This window comes from Nerophis lumbriciformis, linkage group LG28 (assembly GCF_033978685.3).
Source record: "Nerophis lumbriciformis linkage group LG28, RoL_Nlum_v2.1, whole genome shotgun sequence".
Lineage (NCBI taxonomy): Eukaryota > Metazoa > Chordata > Actinopteri > Syngnathiformes > Syngnathidae > Nerophis > Nerophis lumbriciformis.
In genome coordinates, this window is record NC_084575.2 from 9,710,208 (window position 1) to 9,735,566 (window position 25,359).

Genomic DNA, 25,359 nt, shown 5'->3' on the forward strand with positions numbered 1-25,359 from the left:
AAGGTATAGCGACATTAGCTTGGATTCAGACTCGGATTTCAGCGGTTTAAGCGATTCAACAGATTACGCATGTATTGAAACGGATGGTTGTAGTGTGGAGGCAGGTGGCGAAAACGAAATTGAAGAAGAAACTGAAGCTATTGAGCCATATCGGTTTGAACCGTATGCAAGCGAAACCGACGAAAACGACACGACAGCCAGCGACACGGGAGAAAGCGAGGACGAATTCGGCGATCGCCTTCTAAGCAACGATTGGTATGTGTTTGTTTGGCATTAAAGGAAACTAACAACTATGAACTAGGTTTACAGCATATGAAATACATTTGGCAACAACATGCACTTTGAGAGTGCAGACAGCCCAATTTTCATCAATTAATATATTCTGTAGACATACCCTCATCCGCTCTCTTTTCCTGAAAGCTGATCTGTCCAGGCCAGTTGGAAATGCATCTGCTTTGAGTGTCGCAGGATATCCACACATTCTTGCCATCTCTGTCGTAGCATAGCTTTCGTCGGTAAAGTGTGCGGAACAAACGTCCAATTTCTTGCCACTTTGGCATCTTTGGGCCACTGGTGCAACTTGAATCCGTCCCTGTTCGTGTCGTTACACCCTCCGACAACACACCGACGAGGCATGATGTCTCCAAGGTACGGAAAACAGTCGAAAAAAACGGAAAATAACAGAGCTGATTTGACTCGGTGTTTGTAATGTGTTTGTGACGTCATCGCTCCGAGAGCGAATAATAGAAAGGCGTTTAATTCGCCAAAATTCACCCATTTAGAGTTCAAAAAACGGTTAAAAAAATATATGGTTTTTTTTCTGCAATATCAAGGTATATATTGACGCTTACATAGGTCTGGTGATAATGTTCCCCTTTAATACCGGCAATGGCCAATACTCAAAGGAAAAAGTTGTATAGTGACAACACTAGTTTAGAATTTAAAAAATATATATTTTTAGGGCTTTTTATGGGTTAGTTTTCAAATTTTTTGGGGGGGGTTTACAATTTATTGTACTGACTTATGTGTGGTACTGCAACATATGATGATGACAACAATAATAAGACAACAATTTAGTGTTCTACTTACCATTCCAGTCTTTACAATACGAGAACCTTCAAATATTCTTGTGGTATTTGCTAGAATTGAAAGAAGAGGATGAATGATGCACCTACGATGTATTAAAGGTAGGATTAAATGATAAAAAGCTACCTCTGAAGAGCAGAGTTTGGCTGAAGTCGCTGCGTAGGTCGTGTTGGCAGACTGCCTGCACTCGGAACAAGTACAGCACATCTGGCGACACGTTAGTGATGACCGCTTTCTGCAAGAAAAAACCCAAACATTTGATCTAACATGATGATGAATTCCTGCTGATTGATGAAGTGTGTCCAAAACATTTAGTCCTTAGTTTGAATCGCTTGACGACAAGGCGGCAGTTGAAAAAGCAGCTTGTATTTCTCCAGGACAATTGAGATAAAAGGTGTGCAGACGTGAAATGGATATCAAGAGAGCATAATAAGGGGAAGTGACAGCGAGGGAGTACTTGAAAGAAGTGACATTAATGGATCAACACTGACAGCGGAATGAAGTGTCTGAGCTATAAATGTACAATCACACTAAATTAATTAAAGACAGTGAAAGCAAAGACACAATTCACTGCAATCCCTGGTCTGAAAAAGAAGAAAAAAAGCTGTCAACAGACAAGTGTGGGGTTGCTAAGCAGGCAAAGCTGCAGGAAAAGTTCAATACAAGTTTAAAAAATAATATTAGTCTTCTTATCAAAATGAGGTCAGCTTCACTTTATCAGTTTTCATCACAGTCTGTTCAGCCTTCATTTCCAAGTTCCACAACGTGTCCCATGTGTTTCCTCCACATAAAACACAAGTTGAAGACACACATATCACACTATTATATAAATATTATATATATAATATTATATAAGCTGCTTTTGTGGCTCGTCTAATCTTCCTCCCTCAGACTCCACACATGAGTGAACCTACACCACATTTAGGTCATTAGCGCAACGCCACCTTCATTTTAACTATTCGTCTGTTTTGGCTTTTGTGTAAACAGTTTTAATGTTTTTTAAATCAATCATTAAACTGCTGGCAGGCAATTCTCCAATAGATATTCAGAAAAAAATAAGTACTTTGATACATTTTGTACATTAAAGATGCTAACATTTTAAGAGCAGTAGTACTGTCGATTGCATTGTACCATATGTCCCGGCAAGAAATCTGCGTTCAAAGAACTCTGGCTTATTAGTGATTCCCAGAGCCCAAAAAAAGTCTGCGGGCTATAGAGCGTTTTCTATTCGGGCTCCAGTACTATGGAATGCCCTCCCGGTAACAATTAGAGATGCTACCTCAGTAGAAGCATTTAAGTCCCATCTTAAAACTCATTTGTATACTCTAGCCTTTAAATAGCCCCCCTGTTAGACCAGTTGATCTGCCGTTTCTTTTCTTTTTTCCTCTGCTCCCCTTTTCCTTGAGGGGGGGGGGGGGGGGGGGGGGGGCACAGGTCCGGTGGCCATGGATGAAGTGCTGGCTGTCCAGAGTCGGGACCCGGGGTGGACCGCTCGCCTGGGCATCGGCTGGGAACATCTCTGCGCTGCTGACCCGTCTCCGCTCGGGATGGTGTCCTGCTGGCCCCACTATGGACTGGACTCTTACTATTATGTTGGATCCACTATGGACTGGACTCTCACAATATTATGTCAGACCCACTCGACATCCATTGCTTTCGGTCTCCCCTAGAGGGGGGGGGTTACCCACATATGCGGTCCTCTCCAAGGTTTCTCATAGTCATTCACATCGACGTCCCACTGGGGTGAGTTTTTCCTTGCCCGTATGTGGGCTTTGTACCGAGGATGTCGTTGTGGCTTGTGCAGCCCTTTGAGACACTTGTGATTTAGGGCTATATAAATAAAGATTGATTGATTGATTGATACTACTAATAATACCACATATAATATTAAGAATTAGTACAGTAGAGTCTTCACCTACATCATAAGACCATATAGTACTACTAATAATATTATGTGTATTACTACATGTACAAAAATGCAGGCTAACATGGTAGTGATGGTTGTTACACTAACCAAACTTGGATATATTTGGTTAGCATGAAATGCTAATGCAATTAGCACCAATTATTTTAGCACAAAACACAAACTTTTTTTTGTAAAACAATGATATTAGCTCAGCATGTTTTTAGATGACGTTTACTGACTTTCATTTAGCAGCATTAGTGAGGAACATTCAAACTCTGGCGAGTCTGAATGGACAAACTCCAGCTTTCAGAACTCTTTTCATTAGTTTTAGCTTTTGTGAAAAAAAAAAGCAAAAACATATATAAGTCACACTGGAGTATAAGTCGCATTTTTGGGGGAAATTTATTTGATAAAACCCAACACCAAGAATAGACATTTGAAAGGCAATTTAAAGTAAATAAAGAATAGTGAACAACAGGCTGAATAAGTGTACGTTATATGAGGCATAAATAACCAACTGGTATGTTAACGTAACATATTATGGTAAGAGTCATTCAAATAACTATAACATATAGAACATGCTATACGTTTACCAAACAATCTGTCACTCCTAATCACTAAATCCCATGAAATCTTATACGTCTAGTCTCTTACGTGAGTGAGCTGAATAATATTATTTGATATTTTACGGTAATGTGTTAATCATTTCACACATAAGTTGCTCCTGAGTATAAGTCACACCCCCGGCCAAACTATGAAAAAACTGCGACTTATAGTCCGAAAAATACGGTACTTAGCTACATTACCTGTTGATCTGCCTGCTTGTTATTTAATTGTTCAGCTAAGTATGAAGCAAAGATTGTAATATTTTAATGATGCCTTCTTTGGCGAGGCATGTTTTAAAGCAGCACTGTGCTTCCGAGTTTAAAGCGTCATTTTTATCAAATACCTTCAAATTGCGCTTCACGCATCCTTTTTATTCACCGGTAGAATTGCTGTTTGTTGCCATTCTTCCTCTCCAAGCTCTCGGCTCTGTGTGTGCGTGCTGACACACTTAACATCATGCAACTTGGCTCTGTACATCGCCGCTGCAGCATGCGGATGAAAAAAAAAAAGTACTGGTATTTTTCAAAGGTATTATAGTATTGTTTTTAATTCATTAGTACTACAGTACTTTATTAATACCGGTATACCGTACAACCATTGTGTTTATATTGACAAAGGTGTTCAATGAAGGACACTTTAGTAATGAGCCCGCCTTTATTCACTAACTTACACAGGGTGGTTGTGTCTGCAGGCTGGATTGGACAATAGGAAGAATAATACATAACCTCAAGCGCAAACATTTTAGCGCTAATGGGAGAATAGGACCCAGGGTTTCCCCCAAATTGCCAAGATATCGATGGCAGTAGGGGAGTGTCATTGGGCGTGGTCATCATGACATCATCATATAATTTGCATAATCTTGTATGATACATATACAGGTAAAAGCCAGTAAATTAGAATATTTTGAAAAACTTGATTTATTTCAGTAATTGCATTCAAAAGGTGTAACTTGTACATTATATTTATTCATTGCACACAGACTGATGCATTCAAATGTTTATTTCATTTAATTTTGATGATTGGAAGTGGCAACAAATGAAAATCCAAAATTCCGTGTGTCACAAAATTAGAATATTACTTAAGGCTAATACAAAAAAGGGATTTTTAGAAATGTTGGCCAACTGAAAAGTATGAAAATGACAAATATGAGCATGTACAATACTCAATACTTGGTTGGAGCTCCTTTTGCCTCAATTACTGCGTTAATGCGGCGTGGCATGGAGTCGATGAGTTTCTGGCACTGCTCAGGTGTTATGAGAGCCCAGGTTGCTCTGATAGTGGCCTTCAACTCTTCTGCGTTTTTGGGTCTGGCATTCTGCATCTTCCTTTTCACAATACCCCACAGATTTTCTATGGGGCTAAGGTCAGGGGAGTTGGCAGGCCAATTTAGAACAGAAATACCATGGTCCGTAAACCAGGCACGGGTAGATTTTGCGCTGTGTGCACGCGCCAAGTCCTGTTGGAACTTGAAATCTCCATCTCCATAGAGCAGGTCAGCAGCAGGAAGCATGAAGTGCTCTAAAACTTGCTGGTAGACGGCTGCGTTGACCCTGGATCTCAGGAAACAGAGTGGACCGACACCAGCAGATGACATGGCACCCCAAACCATCACCCAACCATGCAAATTTTGCATTTCCTTATGAAATCGAGGTCCCAGAGTCTGGAGGAAGACAGGAGAGGCACAGGATCCACGTTGCCTGAAGTCTAGTGTAAAGTTTCCACCATCAGTGATGGTTTGGGGTGCCATGTCATCTGCTGGTGTCGGTCCACTCTGTTTCCTGAGATCCAGGGTCAACGCAGCCGTCTACCAGCAAGTTTTAGAGCACTTCATGCTTCCTGCTGCTGACCTGCTCTATGGAGATGGAGATTTCAAGTTCCAACAGGACTTGGCGCCTGCACACAGCGCAAAATCTACCCGTGCCTGGTTTACGGACCATGGTATTTCTGTTCTAAATTGGCCCGCCAACTCCCCTGACATTAGCCCCATAGAAAATCTGTGGGGTATTGTGAAAAGGAAGATGCAGAATGCCAGACCCAAAAACGCAGAAGAGTTGAAGGCCACTATCAGAGCAACCTGGGCTCTCATAACACCTGAGCAGTGCCAGAAACTCATCGACTCCATGCCACGCCGCATTAACGCAGTAATTGAGGCAAAAGGAGCTCCAACCAAGTATTGAGTATTGTACATGCTCATATTTTTCATTTTCATACTTTTCAGTTGGCCAACATTTCTAAAAATCCCTTTTTTGTATTAGCCTTAAGTAATATTCTAATTTTGTGACACACGGAATTTTGGATTTTCATTTGTTGCCACTTCAAATCATCAAAATTAAATGAAATAAGCATTTGAATGCATCAGTCTGTGTGCAATGAATAAATATAATGTACAAGTTACACCTTTTGAATGCAATTACTGAAATAAATCAAGTTTTTCAAAATATTCAAATTTACTGGCTTTTACCTGTATTTTCTGTAAAAATTCTAAAAAAATGTATATACACATTTATCTATGTGTTAATTAGTATTAACATAAATAGTATTTTTATTTTTTATATAATATCGTTTTGCTATATTTTTTAAATTGTTGCTGTTTATTGTACGATGTACTTTGTTGAGAATTTTTCAAATGCCTTTAAGTGACTTTTTCTTTATTAAAAACGACAAGCAACATTTTTGGTACAGCATTTGTCAATAGTGCACACATCATAGGCTATATACTATATAGCAATTTATACTGTAAATACCTGCTAGTGTAAAATGTATATGTTTGTGTGTTATTGATGTCCCATGATCTTAGACACCGTGCATGAAGTGAAAGGGGATTGTGACCATGCCATGGAAATGTGTGCAAAGGAGGAAATACTTGTTGGAATTCGCATAAGATTGGCAATAAAAGTTAAAAAGAGCATCTGACTTCTTATATTACTTTATTTGTTTTTACATTAAAAAAAACCCTCATTTTTAGGTGTGCAGAGGGCTTTTTTTTTGTTTTGCCGTGGCAGCACGCCATGATCAAACACATTAAGGGGAAACCCTAGAACTCTTATTGAATAGGATGTCATATTATACATTAGTTATACAATTATATTCACTTGCATTCCTGCAGAGAAAAAAATATTTTCAAGGCCAAAAGAATAAATAAAAAGTCTGAATATGTGATGACTGTTTAATTATTTCCGATCATCTTTCAAATAATAAATAGAAAACGTTTTTAATATTGTCAAGTTTATCATTTTTGTGAAAGACGCTCTATACATTTGAAAATAAGCATCGCACACAACACCTTTGGTAGGAGCTACAACAAAGATGGCAAGGATGTGTCAGGTGCAACATGATTGACAGATGGAGAAAACCCTCACATGAAGCTCATACGCTGATAACAATATTGATTGACATGTAAATGTGCTGTATGGATTTATCAGATGGAGCTGTCAGTGCACTTGATAGGCAGGTGAGTGACAGTGTGGGGTCACAGGGTGCTTTGATATCAACCATCAGCTCCATGCTGAGTCATCACTTCTTACACCAACAGATCCATGTTGCAAAACTACTGTAATGTCGTATTATTATTATATTGTCATATTTTTATATTGCTATGTCGTCAAAATGTTATGTTGTTATATTATTATGTTGTCATATTGATATATTATTGTTATGTCATTATATTGTTATGTTGTTATACTGTTGTGTTATTTAGTCATATTGTTATGTTGTCATATTGTTGTGTTGTTATATCGGGAGTTTTACACGGTTATCATTATTGACATTTATGTGTATGTAGTACAAATGCCCGCAGCTGCTGAAACCGATGCAAAAGAATGGCCGCTCGATTATTGACGCTGGAAAAGATACCGACATCATCGTCATGTATCTTTCGGTTGATTCACTTATTAAATGTCGGCACAGGCCTAATCTTTCATTAGTCAGATATGCTCTCATTATAAAAAAATATATATAAATAACAATTCCTACTTTGTGGAAATTCATGTATCACAGTCAGGTCTGAAACCAATTAATTAAGAACCAAACATGAGACTGTGGTTTTCGTTTGTAAACCTATCTCGTTCCACATTTTTCGAGCGACATTTGATCGGTTTTAGAGCGTTCAATACATTAGAATTATTATAAGGGCATTAAATAGAAGATGCTCATATCACATCTTCAACTTTTATGTCCGCAAGCATTAGAGTAAAAGTTAGGACCTCTGTGGTTCTCAAACTGTGGTACAAATACCACCGATTGTACGCAGGCTCCATCTAGTGTTACTTATAAGTATATTGCTGTTATTCCAAATTCAGAAGTACCTTAGGCGCACCAGATTATAAGGCGCACTGCCGATCAATGGTCTATTTTTGATCTTTTTTCATATATTAGGCGCATTAAAGGAGTCATATTATTATTATTTTTTTCTAAATTGAAAACACTTCCTTGTGGTCTACATAACATGTAATGGTGGTTCTTTGGTCAAACTGTTGCGGAGATTATGTTTTACAGATCATCTTCAAGTCGCTTTTTGACAGTCGCTTCCGGATGCGCCGTTTTGTGGGCGGTCTTAATTACGTGGCTTGCCTTCGGCAGCGTCTTCTCCCCGTCATATTTGTTGTAGCGGTGTAGCGTGCAAGGACGGGAGTGGAAGAAGTGTCAAAAGATGGAGCTAACTGTTTTAATGACATTCAGACTTTACTTCAATCAATAACGGAGCAGCATCTCCTCATTCGGAAACAGCAACACCGGAAATGTTTCCCGGGAAAAACCTTCCGACCGGAACTCTAATAACTAAAGTTCCTTGGGTGAATAATATAAACTCACTACACCGGTTTGTTTTAGCGCTTTCATGGCGAGTTTACTGACAGATATAGGTAAGAACTTTACGCTACTTTATATAAGAAATGGCAAGAGTGGAGGATGAATGTCACATAACAAGAAGATGGTAAATGGTAAATGGTAAATGGGTCGTACTTGTATAGCGCTTTACTACCTTTTTAAGGAACTCAAAGCGCTTTGACACTATTTTCCACATTCACCCATTCACACACATACACTCACACATTCACACACTGATGGCGGGAGCTGCCATGCACGGCGCTAACCAGTCCCATCAGGAGCAAGGGTGAAGTGTCTTGCTCAAGGACACAACGGACGTGACTAGGATGGTAGAAGGTGGGGATTGAACCAGTAACCCTCAGATTGCTGGCACGGCCACTCTCCCAACTTCGCCACGCCGATGGAGAAAAAGAAGAAGCTTATCAACTACGGCGTCGGCACGGACACGTGCAATTTTTCAGGATTTATGCAGATCCTAAATACAGATCAGCAGGTACCAGAAGGTAAGACAAATTTCTTTTGCATAATATTGCGAAACAAAACGCCAGATAATATGTCTTACCTTATACACACACCAGAATAATACTCGTATGTTTAATGCGCCGACAATCCTTCAAGCGGTGCGGCTTCATAGCTTACCAAAGCCGTACTAAAACATTTTGATCGATTTTTAAACGTCGTGTGTAATGTTCTATATTTTCAAAGGAACATTTAAAATGTTGGTGTTGTTTACTTGACATATTGCCATCATACTGCAGCCTACAGTTATCTCTTATGTTTGACTGCCATTTAGTGGTCACACTTATCATTACACCATGTACCGAATAGCCTTACATTATTCCTTGCATTAGGCGCACCGGGTTATAAGGCGCACTGTCGAGTTTTGAGGAAAAAAAAATATATAGTCCGTAAAATATGGCATGCTATTAGTATAAAATACAACTTTGTATTAATGCGCTCACCATGCTTTGATCTCCCGTCTTAGTGAAGGTCTCCTCGTCGGCCACGTCCCGCTTCACCCAGCTGTAGGACACCATATAGCTGCTGATGGGCGGCTGGTACACGCTCAGGGGGCGCTGCCAGCTTACCATCAGGGCCGTCCGGTTGAGCGGGCGGATCTTCATGCTCACTGGAGCACTGCTGCACACTAAAAGGTGAGCAAGAGGATCATAAATATGCATCAAATATCAATTCATCATCAGTAACTCCACACATTTGCTGTTTTTTGTTGTTTTATTTACAAGCCGTCCATTGTTGCAAAAAATACTCCAAATGCAGGAAGAGAAGGCGAGCACACACACTGACCTCAAGGTGGCAGTAGATGATTATTATTATAAATGAAGAGCACTGTGACAGTTGGATGTTCTTCAGCAGCTCAACAGCAACTTGTCACCTTTTATGATTAACTGAAACTGTCAATCATCTGAAACGCGAGGTGACAGTAAAAACTATAGCGACATGTCACCTCAAAGACCACATGAGGGGAAAAAAATAATATGTATGTTTTTATACATCAGTCACAGAAGACCCGAGGGCAAAAAAAACAAAAAAACAATAGCGAGAAGGAGTCAAGGTGTTGATGAAGTGTGAGCGGGTGTAAATCAGATTCAAGTTACCAGCAGTGTCAGTGGTGAACATTTAAAGAAAGAAGTGGCATTGTTATCAAGTGTGGCTTCTGGAATATTCTTCATTATATCCGACAAATAAAATCAATGCATTGTTTGAAACAATTTGTACATTTAGTTTGTTGCTTTGGGATACATTTTCAATGAAGAACATCACGTGACGGCAATTCAACATGTCTGAGAAGGAGCAGGAATAAGCAGATATTATTTAGATTTTCCAAAAGTTTCTTTACATCAATCTAAGATAAGAAAGAGCATGCAACTAGATGCTACAGATACAATTAGATAAGATATATCACTAGTTAGAATACAGTAAATAGAACTAGATGCCATGTAGCCTATGCAATCAAGTCGTATATGCATATCAGTGTTGGCATTCGCAGATTTTTTGTGTCTTTTTACGCATTGAAATCAGAAAGGACGCGCAATTCTGGAAGCCCGCGCGAAAATCTTTTTTGTGGAAAATTTTGCATATTTTGTGTGTTTGTTATAAAAAAACATAGTTATCTTTGACAAAAAAGGGCAGAAAACAAACAAACAAAAAAACAACATAAAAAAAATTGACGGATAGATCTGAAGTTGATGTAGACTCTAGAGATTTAAGCGTTAAATAAATAATGTATGTATGCCCTGGCACACCATTATCATCTTGTCACCTCAAGGCTGAAGCTTAGAGGTGACAGAGCTTTCGCCGTTGCTGCTCCCAAGCTCTGGAACGACCTACCCCTGAGTGTTAGACAAGCCTCCTCTCTTCCTGTTTTTAAATCTCTCTTAAAAACATACTTTTATTCCATGGCTTTTAACACTGAGTGATATCCATCCTGCAATGGCGCCCCATAATACACCTGCTGTGATCCTGTTTTTATGTTTTTATGTTTTTATTAATTCTATTTTAATTATTTATTTTTTATCGTGTTCTGTTTGTGTTGTGTTGTGTTTGCTCGGTACTCGTTTTATCTTTTAACCTGCTCATTGTACAGCACTTTGGCTACCCCTGTGGTAAGTTTTAAATGTGCTCTATAAATAAAGTTGATTTGATTTGATTTGATCATTTCATGACCTAAGCAAAAAACGTTTTACACTTTTATACTGAAATAAATACACCTACAACTTATTAAATAAAAATTTTGAAAAAACTACCGGCAGCGGTAAAGTTTAGATCCATGAAGGAGAGAAGAAAGTGAATGAATGTTTATAACCTACTCAGTGGCCTAGTGGTTAGAGTGTCCGCCCTGAGATCGGTAGGTTGCTAGTTCAAACCCCGGCCGAGTCATACCAAAGACTATAAAAATGGGACCCATTACCTCCCTGCTAGGCACTCAGCATCAAGGGTTGGAATTGGGGGTTAAATCACCAAAAAATGATTCTCGGGCGCGGCACCGCTGCTGCTTACTGCTCCCCTCACCTCCCAGGGGGTGAACAACAGGGGATGGGTCAAATGCAGAGGACAAATTTCACCACACCTAGTGTGTGTGTGACAATCATTGGTACTTTAACTGAATACAATTACATGTGCATACATTTTATTTTATTTTTTTATTATTTTTTTAATGAATTAAGTAATATTAATGACAATCTTTTTCAAAAACACATTATAGAATGTGAGATACAACAGGATAAGGCATACATTTATTATTTGTTTTCAAAACGGTTACAACAAAGTAAGACCCCAAAAATGTACTGTGGGACCCCATTTTTATGACTTGATGGGTCCCTGTGACCCCATTTTGAAAATTCCTAGCGCCAACACTGCATATATGCGCGCATTTCTACTTAACACGTATGCTAGCATTTCCTATGTATTACATGTATGCTAGCACGTCTTTTTACATGTATGCTAACAAGTCTTAAATAGGCCTGGACCGATAACAATTTTGCTTGACGCTATATTGACCTATAAATTATTGCTGATAAACGACAATATTGTCATTCTTTTACTGAGACCAAATAACCACTGAGGTAATGATAATACATAATATTAACAATAATGCTTGTACAAACCCCGTTTCCATATGAGTTGGGAAATTGTGTTAGATGTAAATATAAACGGAATACAATGATTTGCAAATCATTTTCAACCCATATTCAGTTGAATATGCTACAAAGACAACATATTTGATGTTCAAACTGATAAACATTTTTTTTTTTTTGCAAATAATCATTAACTTTAGAATTTGATGCCAGCAACACGTGACAAAGAAGTTGGGAAAGGTGGCAATAAATACTGATAAAGTTGAGGAATGCTCATCAAACACTTATTTGGAACATCCCACAGGTGAACAGGCAAATTGGGAACAGGTGGGTGCCATGATTGGGTATAAAAGTAGATTCCATGAAATGCTCAGTCATTCCCAAACAAGGATGGGGCGAGGGTCACCACTTTGTCAACAAATGCGTGAGCAAATTGTTGAACAGTTTAAGAAATACCTTTCTCAACCAGATATTGCAAGGAATTTAGGGATTTCACCATCTACGGTCCGTAATATCATCAAAGAGTTCAGAGAATCTGGAGAAATCACTGCACGTAAGCAGCTAAGCCCGTGACCTTCCATCCCTCAGGCTGTACTGCATCAACAAGCGACATCAGTGTGTAAAGGATATCACCACATGGGCTCAGGAACACTTCAGAAACCCACTGTCAGTAACTACAGTTGGTCGCTACATCTGTAAGTGCAAGTTAAAACTCTCCTATGCAAGGCGAAAACCGTTTATCAACAACACCCAGAAACGCCGTCGGCTTCGCTGGGCCTGAGCTCATCTAAGATGGACTGATACAAAGTGGAAAAGTGTTCTGTGGTCTGACGAGTCCACATTTCAAATTGTTTGTGGAAACTGTGGACGTCGTGTCCTCCGGACCAAAGAGGAAAAGCACCATCCGGATTCTTATAGGCGCAAAGTTGAAAAACCAGCATGTGTGATGGTATGGGGGTGTATTAGTGCCCAAGACATGGGTAACTTACACATCTGTGAAGGCGCCATTAATGCTGAAAGGTACATACAGGTTTTGGAGCAACCTATGTTGCCATCCAAGCAACGTTACCATGGACGCCCCTGCTTATTTCAGCAAGACAATGCCAAGCCACGTGTTACATCAACGTAAAAGAGTGCGGGTACTAGACTGGCCTGCCCGTAGTCCAGACCTGTCTCCCATTGAAAATGTGTGGCGCATTATGAAGCCTAAAATACCACAACGGAGACCCCCGGACTGTTGAACAACTTAAGCTGTACATCAAGCAAGAATGGGAAATAATTCCACCTGAGAAGCTTAAAAAATTTGTCTCCTCAGTTCCCAAACGTTTACTGAGTGTTGTTAAAAGGAAAGGCCATGTAACACAGTAGTGAACATGCCCTTTCCCAACTACTTTGGCACGTGTTGCAGCCATGAAAATCTAAGTTAATTATTATTTGCAAAAAAAAAAATAAAGATTATGAGTTTGAACATCAAATATCTTGTCTTTGTAGTGCATTCCATTGAATTTGAGTTGAAAAGGATTGGCAAATCATTGTATTCCATTTATATTTACATCTAACACAATTTCCCAACTCATATGGAAATGGGGTTTGTACATAACAATAACAATAATGCTTGTATATCCTTTCAATTGCAATAAACTTGTCTTTCTCATATATCTAATTTTATTGTAATTGGAATGAAAACTATTTAAATCTCCAAATTAAATAAAACAAACAAATAACAAAATATACTTTGTCTGTTAGCAAAATGTTTCACTCGATTAAATATTACAACTAAAAGCAATGAAATATGTGGGGGCCCTCAAATATACACAAGCAAAACAATAAATCAAATGGCTAAATAAAGTGTTCACAAAGAAAATTGCACTTTTAATATTGAACATACGGAAATGCTGATTATCGGTCCTGCTAAACACCGACATTTATTTAATAATACCACCTTAACATTTGACAACCAAACAATTACACAAGGCGAATCAGTAAAGAATCTGGGTATTATCTTCCACCCAACTCTCTCCTTTGAGTCACACATTAAGAGTGTTACTAAAACGGCCTTCTTTCATCCCCGTAATATCGCTAAAATTCGTTCTATTTTATCCACTAGCGACGCTGAGATCATTATTCATGCGTTCGTTACGTCTCGTCTCGACTACTGTAACGTATTATTTTCGGGTCTCCCTATGTCTAGCATTAAAAAATTACAGTTGGTACAAAATGCGGCTGCTAGACTTTTGACAAGAACAAGAAAGTTTGATCATATTACGCCTATACTGGCTCACCTGCACTGGCTTCCTGTGCACTTAAGATGTGACTTTAAGGTTTTACTACTTACGTATAAAATACTACACGGTCTAGCTCCGTCCTATCTTGTCGATTGCATTGTACCATATGTCCCGGCAAGAAATCTGCGTTCAAAGAACTCCGGCTTATTAGTGATTCCCAGAGCCCAAAAAAAGTCTGCGGGCTATAGAGCGTTTTCTATTCGGGCTCCAGTACTATGGAATGCCCTCCCGGTAACAATTAGAGATGCTACCTCAGTAGAAGCATTTAAGTCCCATCTTAAAACTCATTTGTATACTCTAGCCTTTAAATAGCCCCCCTGTTAGACCAGTTGATCTGCCGTTTCTTTTCTTTTCTCCTCTGCTCCCCTTTTCCTTGAGGGGGGGGGGGGGCACAGGTCCAGTGGCCATGGATGAAGTGCTGGCTGTCCAGAGTCGGGACCCGGGGTGGACCGCTCGCCTGTGCATCGGCTGGGAACATCTCTGCGCTGCTGACCCGTCTCCGCTCGGGATGGTGTCCTGCTGGCCCCACTATGGACTGGACTCTTACTATTATGTTGGATCCACTATGGACTGGACTCTCACAATATTATGTCGGACCCACTCGACATCCATTGCTTTCGGTCTCCCCTAGAGGGGGGGGTTACCCACATATGCGGTCCTCTCCAAGGTTTCTCATAGTCATTCACATCGACGTCCCACTGGGGTGAGTTTTTCCTTGCCCGTATGTGGGCTTTGTACCGAGGATGTCGTTGTGGCTTGTGCAGCCCTTTGAGACACTTGTGATTTAGGGCTATATAAATAAAGATTGATTGATTGATTGATTGAACATGTAGGCAAAGGTAGAGTTGTACATTACTTAACTGACAATCAAGTTAGGACCTTCTTAAACAAAAGGGCAAAGTAACAATATAAACACTACATTATAGGCAGATGTTTTAACAAGTCAATTTAACTTAATTTTTATTTATCGTCGGTTATTGACTTATTGAATATCGGCCCAGGCTAGCACGTCTCATTTACACGTATGCTAGCCTGTCTGTAATATGTATTACATATTATGCTAGCATGTCTTATTTACATGCAATTTAGCATGTCTTATACTACATATATGCTAGGGCTGGGCGATAAATCGAATATACTCAATATATCGCGGATTTGTCTCTGTGCGATATAGAAAATGACTATATCGTGATATTCGCGTATACGTTCTCACGCAGTTGCTTTTAGCTGCGGGCATTACACTACAGGCGTTTCTCACTCTTTCTCGTCTCTCCTTCTCACAGAGACATAAAACAAGCGCACCTTCTTACATACGTCCCATACTGTCGCTCGTGCAACGTCATACGCCCTCGCGGAGCAGAGAGGAAGCGACATAGGTAACATTAGCTGTGGTGCTAGCGGAGTGGTGCGAGTGGTAATACGAGAGAAAATGCGAATCTGGTAACAAATGGAGGAAGAAGAATTAATTCCAAAAAAAACAGCACGGGGTCCATCGTCTGGCGGTGGGTCGGCTTCAAGCGGGAAGATGTTGAACAGACAATCGTAATATGTCAAGTATGCGGCAAAAGCGTTGCTACAAAAAGCAGCACCACTGCTAATGTAGCATCATTTCAAAAGTCACCTGCTAGAAAATGAAGAGTGCTTGAAACTCTGCATGTCAACATCTCCGTTCGGTGCCACACCAACAAAATGCCAAAGCAACCATTTCCACATCAACACCGTATGAAAAAAATATAGTCAAAAACAGAAAGAGATAACGTCCGCAGGAACCTACCACATAGTAAAGGACATACACTATTTGATTTCCTATTATGCAGCTCATTTTTATTTGACAGTTATTGAAATATCTTGTGTGACATCATGCACAAAAGTGCACTTTATTTGTTTTAAACTATTGTAGTGGAGTTCTGTACAAAAAGTGCACTTTAATTTAGTGTTGTTTTGATATGTTATCTTAGTGACATCATGCACAAAAGTGCACTAATAGCTTGTTTTAAAATGTCTCTGACAATCTTGCACTTTCTGTTTTGAAATGACATGAATGTTTGTGCCACTGCTTAATAACTGTTTAATAAATACAGTTTTGGTCAATCGACTTAGTTGTGATTTCCCTCTCTGCATGAAAGTTTAAAATGAGCATATATTAATGCAGTATGAACAAGAATGTTTTAATGTAGACACATAGAATCGTCATACTGCTGTGATTATATGCATCAAGTGTTAATTCAAGGCTAAGGCAAAATATGGAGATATATATCGTGTATCGTGACATGGCCTAAAAATATCGACATATTAATAAAAGGCCATATCGCCCAGCCCTAATGTATGCTATGACATCTTACTTACATGCATGCAAGTCTTACATAATATGGCTGGCCGATTATTCATTAATTTGAAAACATGAGTATTTATTGTACCACCAAAACTCCACTTAAAAAATATAGTCTAAAAATAGTAAAAACTGGATATACATTTAGTAACAAATAAACCACAACAAGTAACATTAAAATTATAGCAATAACAATAAATTTAAATAGAACTAGAAATATAAAAAACCAATACAATTCAGTTTTACTGTTTTTTTTTTTTCAAAGTTTTACCATTTTCTTTTACCACCATAGAATGTGTGCTTTTTGTGTCACATAAAATTTAATAAAATGATTGTTAATTGAAAGCAAAAATCCTCACATTCATAGGTGTAATACATCTTTGGACAATTCTGACCAGTATTTTTGTTATGTATGTTGTCTTCTCCCTGCCTTCTCTATTGGTTTTTTCAGTTTCTTCCACAGTCTTTTGTCCCCAACGAGGCACACCTGCTGCTAATCATCTCCGGGTAGTATTTAAGCGCGTCTCCACCAGCTGGTCCCCGCCGGTTATTCTTCCTGAACTCTACTCTGACATGTGTTACCTTGACTCAGCTTCCCTGGTATGTTGCCTTCACATATTTCTGTTATATTGACCTTGTTGTGTTTTTGTTTTTCTAGCCACCTTGTTTTAGAGGACTAGTTTTTTGCCACGCTGTGTGCGTTCTTGACCTTGGTTCCGCCAACCTCTGAAAGAGACTCCTTTTGTTAGATTTTCCATGGTGTGCACTTTTTGCCCCATCATCCTTAGTTACCATTTTTGGACTTATTAAATATTTTCATTTGTTATCGCTTCCCTTGCCTCCATTCTCCGCATCCCGGGGTCCACCCTTGAACTCGATCCTAACAATTTTAAGTCAAAGCATAATCATTCTGTAAATGTATCAGTAAGTGCCATCCATCCATCCATTTTCTACCGCTTATTCCCTTTGGGGTGGCGGGGGGCGCTGGAGCCTATCTCAGCTACAATCGGGCGGAAGGCGGGGTACACCCTGGACAAGTCGCCACCTATCAGTAAGTGCTTTAGGTACATTATGCTTGTGCAAGGTACTTTTTTTAAAACCTTTATTTTGTTAGCGCAGTCAGACCGAATGTGACGCACCGCGCTATTATTGTGAAGGGGGAGGTGTGCTGTGCTGTTGTTCTTAGATTGACGAGTAAAGACTCGACTCACTTAAGGCTGTTAAAAGACAAAAAAGGGGGCCTCTCAAGTTGCGACCACTGTTTGTACATTGATGTTACATCCATGATGTCGTTCACAACAACACAAGAAGATGAGATGTGTTGAGGGTGTATGGATTGTTTCATTGTTTAGTCGCTGTTTCATGTGGCCGCGTCCACATTTTTTAGTTCAGGACGAGGGGGTTGAGTGTGTCGGGATTATTTATGAGCGCTACCGGACACATTATTTTCCCAAACAAATGTTTCTTCTCCTCACAATTACAACATCTATCCATCTATTTTGTACCGCTTGTCCCTTTCGGGGCTGCTTGGGGTGCATGAGCCTATCCCACTTCACTCACATTTATGGCAATTTCCCTGATATTATTTTGCGTTTGTCAGGCGCTTCCGTTTTATTGGCCAATTATGTGACTACGTCCACGGTTTCGTGAACGAAGAAATCATATGACTTACTTTTTCGTTGAGTTTAGTGATTATCCATTAGGCATACTAGCGTTGTGTCAAATAAAAAGTAACCATGGTGACATCCCAAGCTCCAAGTAGACATGCCCTTTTTTTTTTACGCCTCATCTGTTCCACAAGCTCCGGAATTTGCATGCACGTTGTGCGGCTCATTAATCAATTTTTTCTCTCTCGATTATTATACTTTCATAATCGTGAGAAGCCATAATCGAAATCGAAATTAAAATTGTAATAATTGTCCAGCCCTGTTACATATATGCTAACACGTCTTATTTACATATATGACAGCATTTCTTACATATGTATTACAATTATGCTAGCATGTCCAATTTACATGTATGCCACCATGTCTTATTTACATGTATTACATGTATGCTGGCTTGTCCTATTTACATTTATGCCATCATTTCTTATATATGTATTACATGTATGCTAGCTTGTCCTATTTACATTTATGCCATCATTTCTTATATATGTATTACATGTATGCTAGCTTGTCCTATTTACATTCATGCCATAATTTCTTATATACCGTATTTTTCGGAGTATAAGTCCCACCGGAGTATAAGTCGCACGTGCCGAAAATGCATAATAAAGAAGGAAAAAAACATATATAAGTCGCACTGGAGCCCGGCCAAACTATGAAAAAAACTGCGACTTTTAGTCCGAAAAATACGGTATGTATTACATGTATGCTAGCTTGTCCTATTTACATTTATGCCATAATTTCTGACATATGTATTACATGTATGCTGGCTTGTCCTATTTACATTTATGCCATAATTTCTTATATATGTATTACATGTATGCTAGCTTGTCCTATTTACATTCATGCCATAATTTCTTATATACCGTATTTTTCGGAGTATAAGTCGCACCGGAGTATAAGTCGCACCCGCCGAAAATGCATAATAAAGAAGGAAAAAAACATATATAAGTCTCACTGGAGCCCGGCCAAACTATGAAAAAAACTGCGACTTTTAGTCCGAAAAATACGGTATGTATTACATGTATGCTAGCTTTTCCTATTTACATTTATGCCATAATTTCTGACATATGTATTACATGTATGCTAGCTGGTCCTATTTACATTTATGCCATCATTTCTTACATATGTATTACATGTATGCTAGCTTGTCCTATTTACATTCATGCCATAATTTCTTATATACCGTATTTTTCGGAGTATAAGTCGCACCGGAGTATAAGTCGCACGTGCCGAAAATGCATAATAAAGAAGGAAAAAAACATATATAAGTCGCACTGGAGCCCGGCCAAACTATGAAAAAAACTGCGACTTTTAGTCCAAAAAATACGGTATGTATTACATGTATGCTAGCTTTTCCTATTTACATTTATGCCATAATTTCTGACATATGTATTACATGTATGCTAGCTTTTCCTATTTACATTTATGCCATAATTTCTGACATATGTATTACATGTATGCTAGCTGGTCCTATTTACATTTATGCCATCATTTCTTATATATGTATTACATGTATGCTAGCTTGTCCTATTTACATTCATGCCATAATTTCTTATATACCGTATTTTTCGGAGTATAAGTCGCACCGCAGTATAAGTCGCACCCGCCGAAAATGCATAATAAAGAAGGAAAAAAACATATATAAGTCTCACTGGAGCCCGGCCTAACTATGAAAAAAACTGCGACTTATAGTCCGAAAAATACGGTATGTATTACATGTATGCTAGCTTGTCCTATTTACATTTATGCCATCATTTCTTATATATGTATTACATGTATGCTAGCTTGTCCTATTTACATTTATGCCATAATTTCTTACATATGTATTACATGTATGCTAGCTGGTCCTATTTACATTTATGCCATCATTTCTTATATATGTATTACATGTATGCTAGCTTGTCCTATTTACATTCATGCCATCATTTCTTATATACCGTATTTTTCGGAGTATAAGTCGCACCGGAGTATAAGTCGCACGTGCCGAAAATGCATAATAAAGAAGGAAAAAAACATATATAAGTCTCACTGGAGCCCGGCCAAACTATGAAAAAAACTGCGACTTTTAGTCCAAAAAATACGGTATGTATTACATGTATGCTAGCTTGTCCTATTTACATTTATGCCATAATTTCTGACATATGTATTACATGTATGCTAGCTGGTAATATTTACATTTATGCCATCATTTCTTATATATGTATTACATGTATGCTAGCTTGTCCTATTTACATTCATGCCATAATTTCTTATATACCGTATTTTTCGGAGTATAAGTCGCACCGCAGTATAAGTCGCACCCGCCGAAAATGCATAATAAAGAAGGAAAAAAACATATATAAGTCTCACTGGAGCCCGGCCTAACTATGAAAAAAACTGCGACTTATAGTCCGAAAAATACGGTATGTATTACATGTATGCTAGCTTTTCCTATTTACATTTATGCCATAATTTCTGACATATGTATTACATGTATGCTAGCTGGTCCTATTTACATTTATGCCATCATTTCTTATATATGTATTACATGTATGCTAGCTTGTCCTATTTACATTCATGCCATCATTTCTTATATACCGTATTTTTCGGAGTATAAGTCGCACCGCAGTATAAGTCGCACCCGCCGAAAATGCATAATAAAGAAGGAAAAAAACATATATAAGTCTCACTGGAGCCCGGCCTAACTATGAAAAAAACTGCGACTTATAGTCCGAAAAATACGGTATGTATTACATGTATGCTAGCTTGTCCTATTTACATTTATGCCATAATTTCTTACATATGTATTACATGTATGCTAGCTGGTCCTATTTACATTCATGCCATAATTTCTTATATATGTATTACATGTATGCTAGCTTGTCCTATTTACATTCATGCCATAATTTCTCATATACCGTATTTTTCGTAGTATAAGTCGCACCGCAGTATAAGCCGCACCCGCCGAAAATGCATAATAAAGAAGGAAAAAAACATATATAAGTCGCACTGGAGCCCGGCCAAACTATGAAAAAAACTGCGACTTTTAGTCCAAAAAATACGGTATGTATTACATGTATGCTAGCTTTTCCTATTTACATTTATGCCATAATTTCTGACATATGTATTACATGTATGCTAGCTGGTCCTATTTACATTTATGCCATCATTTCTTATATATGTATTACATGTATGCTAGCTTGTCCTATTTACATTCATGCCATAATTTCTTATATACCGTATTTTTCGGAGTATAAGTCGCACCCGCCGAAAACGCATAATAAAGAAGGAAAAAAACATATATAAGTCTCACTGGAGCCCGGCCTAACTATGAAAAAAACTGCGACTTATAGTCCGAAAAATACGGTATGTATTACATGTATGCTAGCTTGTCCTATTTACATTCATGCCATAATTTCTTACATATGTATTACATGTATGCTAGCTGGTCCTATTTACATTCATGCCATAATTTCTTATATATGTATTACATGTATGCTAGCTTGTCCTATTTACATTCATGCCATAATTTCTTATATACCGTATTTTTCGGAGTATAAGTCGCACCGCAGTATAAGCCGCACCCGCCGAAAATGCATAATAAAGAAGGAAAAAAACATATATAAGTCGCACTGGAGCCCGGCCAAACTATGAAAAAAACTGCGACTTTTAGTCCAAAAAATACGGTATGTATTACATGTATGCTAGCTTGTCCTATTTACATTTATGCCATAATTTCTTACATATGTATTACATGTATGCTAGCTGGTCCTATTTACATTTATGCCATCATTTCTTACATATGTATTACATGTGCCGTATTTTTTGGACTATAAGTCGCAGTTTTTTTCATAGTTTGGGTGCGACTTATACTCAGGAGCGACTTATGTGTGAAATTATTAACACATTACCGTAAATTATCAAATAATATTATTTAGCTCATTCACGTAAGAGACTAGACGTATAAGATTTCATGGGATTTAGCGATTAAGAGTGACAGATTGTTTGGTAAACGTATAGCATGTTCTATATGTTATAGTTATTTGAATGACTCTTACCATAATATGTTACGTTAACATACCAGTTGGTTATTTATGCCTCATATAACGTACACTTATTCAGCCTGTTGTTCACTATTCTTTATTTATTTTAAATTGCCTTTCAAATGTCTATTCTTGGTGTTGGGTTTTATCAAATAAATTTCCACAAAAAATGCGATTTATACTCCAGTGCGACTTATATATATTTTTTTCCTTCTTTATTATGCATTTTCGGCCGGTGCGACTTATACTCCGGAGCGACTTATACTCCGAAAAATACATGTATGTTAGCTTGTCCTATTTACATGTACGCCATTAATTCTTATATATGTATTACATGTATGGTAGCACGTCTTATTTATATATGTGGCATCATTTCTTACATATGTATTACATATATGCTAGCACATTTAATTAACATGTATGCTAGTGTGTATTATTTACATGTATTACATGTATGCTCACATTTCTTATTTACATACTGTATGTATTACATGTATGCTAGCTTGTCCTATTTTCATTTATGCCATTATGTCTTATATATGTATTGCATGTATGCTAGCATGTCTTACTTACATATATGGCATCATTTCTTACATATGTATTACATACATGCTAGCACATTTAATTAACATGTATGCTAGTGTGTCTTATATATGTGATACATACAGGGTAAAAGCCAGTAAATTAGAATATTTTGAAAAACTTGATTTATTTCAGTAATTGCATTCAAAAGGTGTAACTTGTACATTATATTTATTCATTGCACACAGACTGATGCATTCAAATGTTTATTTCATTTAATTTTGATGATTTGAAGTGGCAACAAATGAAAATCCAAAATTCCGTGTGTCACAAAATTAGAATATTACTTAAGGCTAATACAAAAAAGGGATTTTTAGAAATGTTGGCCAACTGAAAAGTATGAAAATGAAAAATATGAGCATGTACAATACTCAATACTTGGTTGAAGCTCCTTTTGCCTCAATTACTGCGTTAATGCGGCGTGGCATGGAGTCGATGAGTTTCTGGCACAGCTCAGGTGTTATGAGAGCCCAGGTTGCTCTGATAGTGGCCTTCAACTCTTCTGCGTTTTTGGGTCTGGCATTCTGCATCTTCCTTTTCACAATACCCCACAGATTTTCTATGGGGCTAAGGTCAGGGGAGTTGGCGGGCCAATTTAGAACAGAAATACCATGGTCCGTAAACCAGGCACGGGTAGATTTTGCGCTGTGTGCAGGCGCCAAGTCCTGTTGGAACTTGAAATCTCCATCTCCATAGAGCAGGTCAGCAGCAGGAAGCATGAAGTGCTCTAAAACTTGCTGGTAGACGGCTGCGTTGACCCTGGATCTCAGGAAACAGAGTGGACCGACACCAGCAGATGACATGGCACCCCAAACCATCACCCAACCATGCAAATTTTGCATTTCCTTTGGAAATCGAGGTCCCAGAGTCTGGAGGAAGACAGGAGAGGCACAGGATCCACGTTGCCTGAAGTCTAGTGTAAAGTTTCCACCATCAGTGATGGTTTGGGGTGCCATGTCATCTGCTGGTGTCGGTCCACTCTGTTTCCTGAGATCCAGGGTCAACGCAGCCGTCTACCAGCAAGTTTTAGAGCACTTCATGCTTCCTGCTGCTGACCTGCTCTATGGAGATGGAGATTTCAAGTTCCAACAGGACTTGGCGCCTGCACACAGCGCAAAATCTACCCGTGCCTGGTTTACGGACCATGGTATTTCTGTTCTAAATTGGCCCGCCAACTCCCCTGACCTTAGCCCCATAGAAAATCTGTGGGGTATTGTGAAAAGGAAGATGCAGAATGCCAGACCCAAAAACGCAGAAGAGTTGAAGGCCACTATCAGAGCAACCTGGGCTCTCATAACACCTGAGCAGTGCCAGAAACTCATCGACTCCATGACACGCCGCATTAACGCAGTAATTGAGGCAAAAGGAGCTCCAACCAAGTATTGAGTATTGTACATGCTCATATTTTTCATTTTCATACTTTTCAGTTGGCCAACATTTCTAAAAATCCCTTTTTTGTATTAGCCTTAAGTAATATTCTAATTTTGTGACACACGGAATTTTGGATTTTCATTTGTTGCCACTTCAAATCATCAAAATTAAATGAAATAAACATTTGAAAGCATCAGTCTGTGTGCAATGAATAAATATAATGTATAAGTTACACCTTTTGAATGCAATTACTGAAATAATTAAAGTTTTTCAAAATATTCTAATTTACTGGCTTTTACCAGTATATGTTAGCATGTCATATTTGCATAAATTACAAGGATGCTTGGACGTCTTATCTACATGTATTATTTACATTTATGTACATGTATGCTCGCATTTCCTTTTTACATGCTGTATGTATTACAGGTATGCTCGCTTGTCCTATTTACATGTACGCCATCAATTCTTATATATGTATTACATGTATGCTAGCACGTCTTTTTTATATATGTGGCATAATTTCTTACATATGTATTACATATATGCTAGCACATTTAATTAACATGTATGCTAGCATGTCTTATAGATGTGATACATATACAGTATGTTAGCACGTCATATTTGCATAAATTACTTGGATGCTAACATGTCTTATTTACATGTATTACATGTATGCTCGCATTTCTTATTTACATACTGTACGTATTACATGCATGCTAGCTTGTTCTATTTACATGTAGGCCATCAATTTAAAAAAAACAGCTCAGTTTTTTTGTATGACAAACACAAAATATGCAACATTTTCCTCAAAAAATATCTCAAAGTGGAATATTTAATGTGATGTAATTGGAGCCTTGAATAGGTCAATAATTCATAATGACATTGATTTTGATTCATTATTATTTTTTAAAGAAAGAAACTGCCTCCAGGCAGCTTTGTGTTATTAGAGTAAACATTGCAACATTTTCTTGTTACATTTCACCTGTTTGCTCTTTTATACTACTCTTTATGTTTGACATTTTTTTCAATCCAGCCATCCATCCATCTATCTTCTTCTGCTTATCCGAGGTCAGCCTAAGCAG

General features: G+C 38.2%; 1 protein-coding gene across 2 annotated transcripts in view; it reads right to left on the bottom strand.

The window, feature by feature from the left end:
• LOC133570836 (receptor-type tyrosine-protein phosphatase gamma-like) overlaps positions 1-25,359 on the bottom strand; it is a 519,637-nt gene that overhangs the window by 88,323 nt on the left and 405,955 nt on the right. For both annotated transcript variants that reach the window (XM_061923573.1, XM_061923574.1), the window contains exons 9-11: positions 9,385-9,569; positions 1,213-1,321; positions 1,090-1,139 (exon numbers count right to left, since the gene is read on the bottom strand). In XM_061923573.1, the coding sequence (XP_061779557.1) occupies positions 1,090-1,139; positions 1,213-1,321; positions 9,385-9,569 (344 nt within the window). The remainder of the gene's footprint in view (positions 1-1,089; positions 1,140-1,212; positions 1,322-9,384; positions 9,570-25,359) is intronic.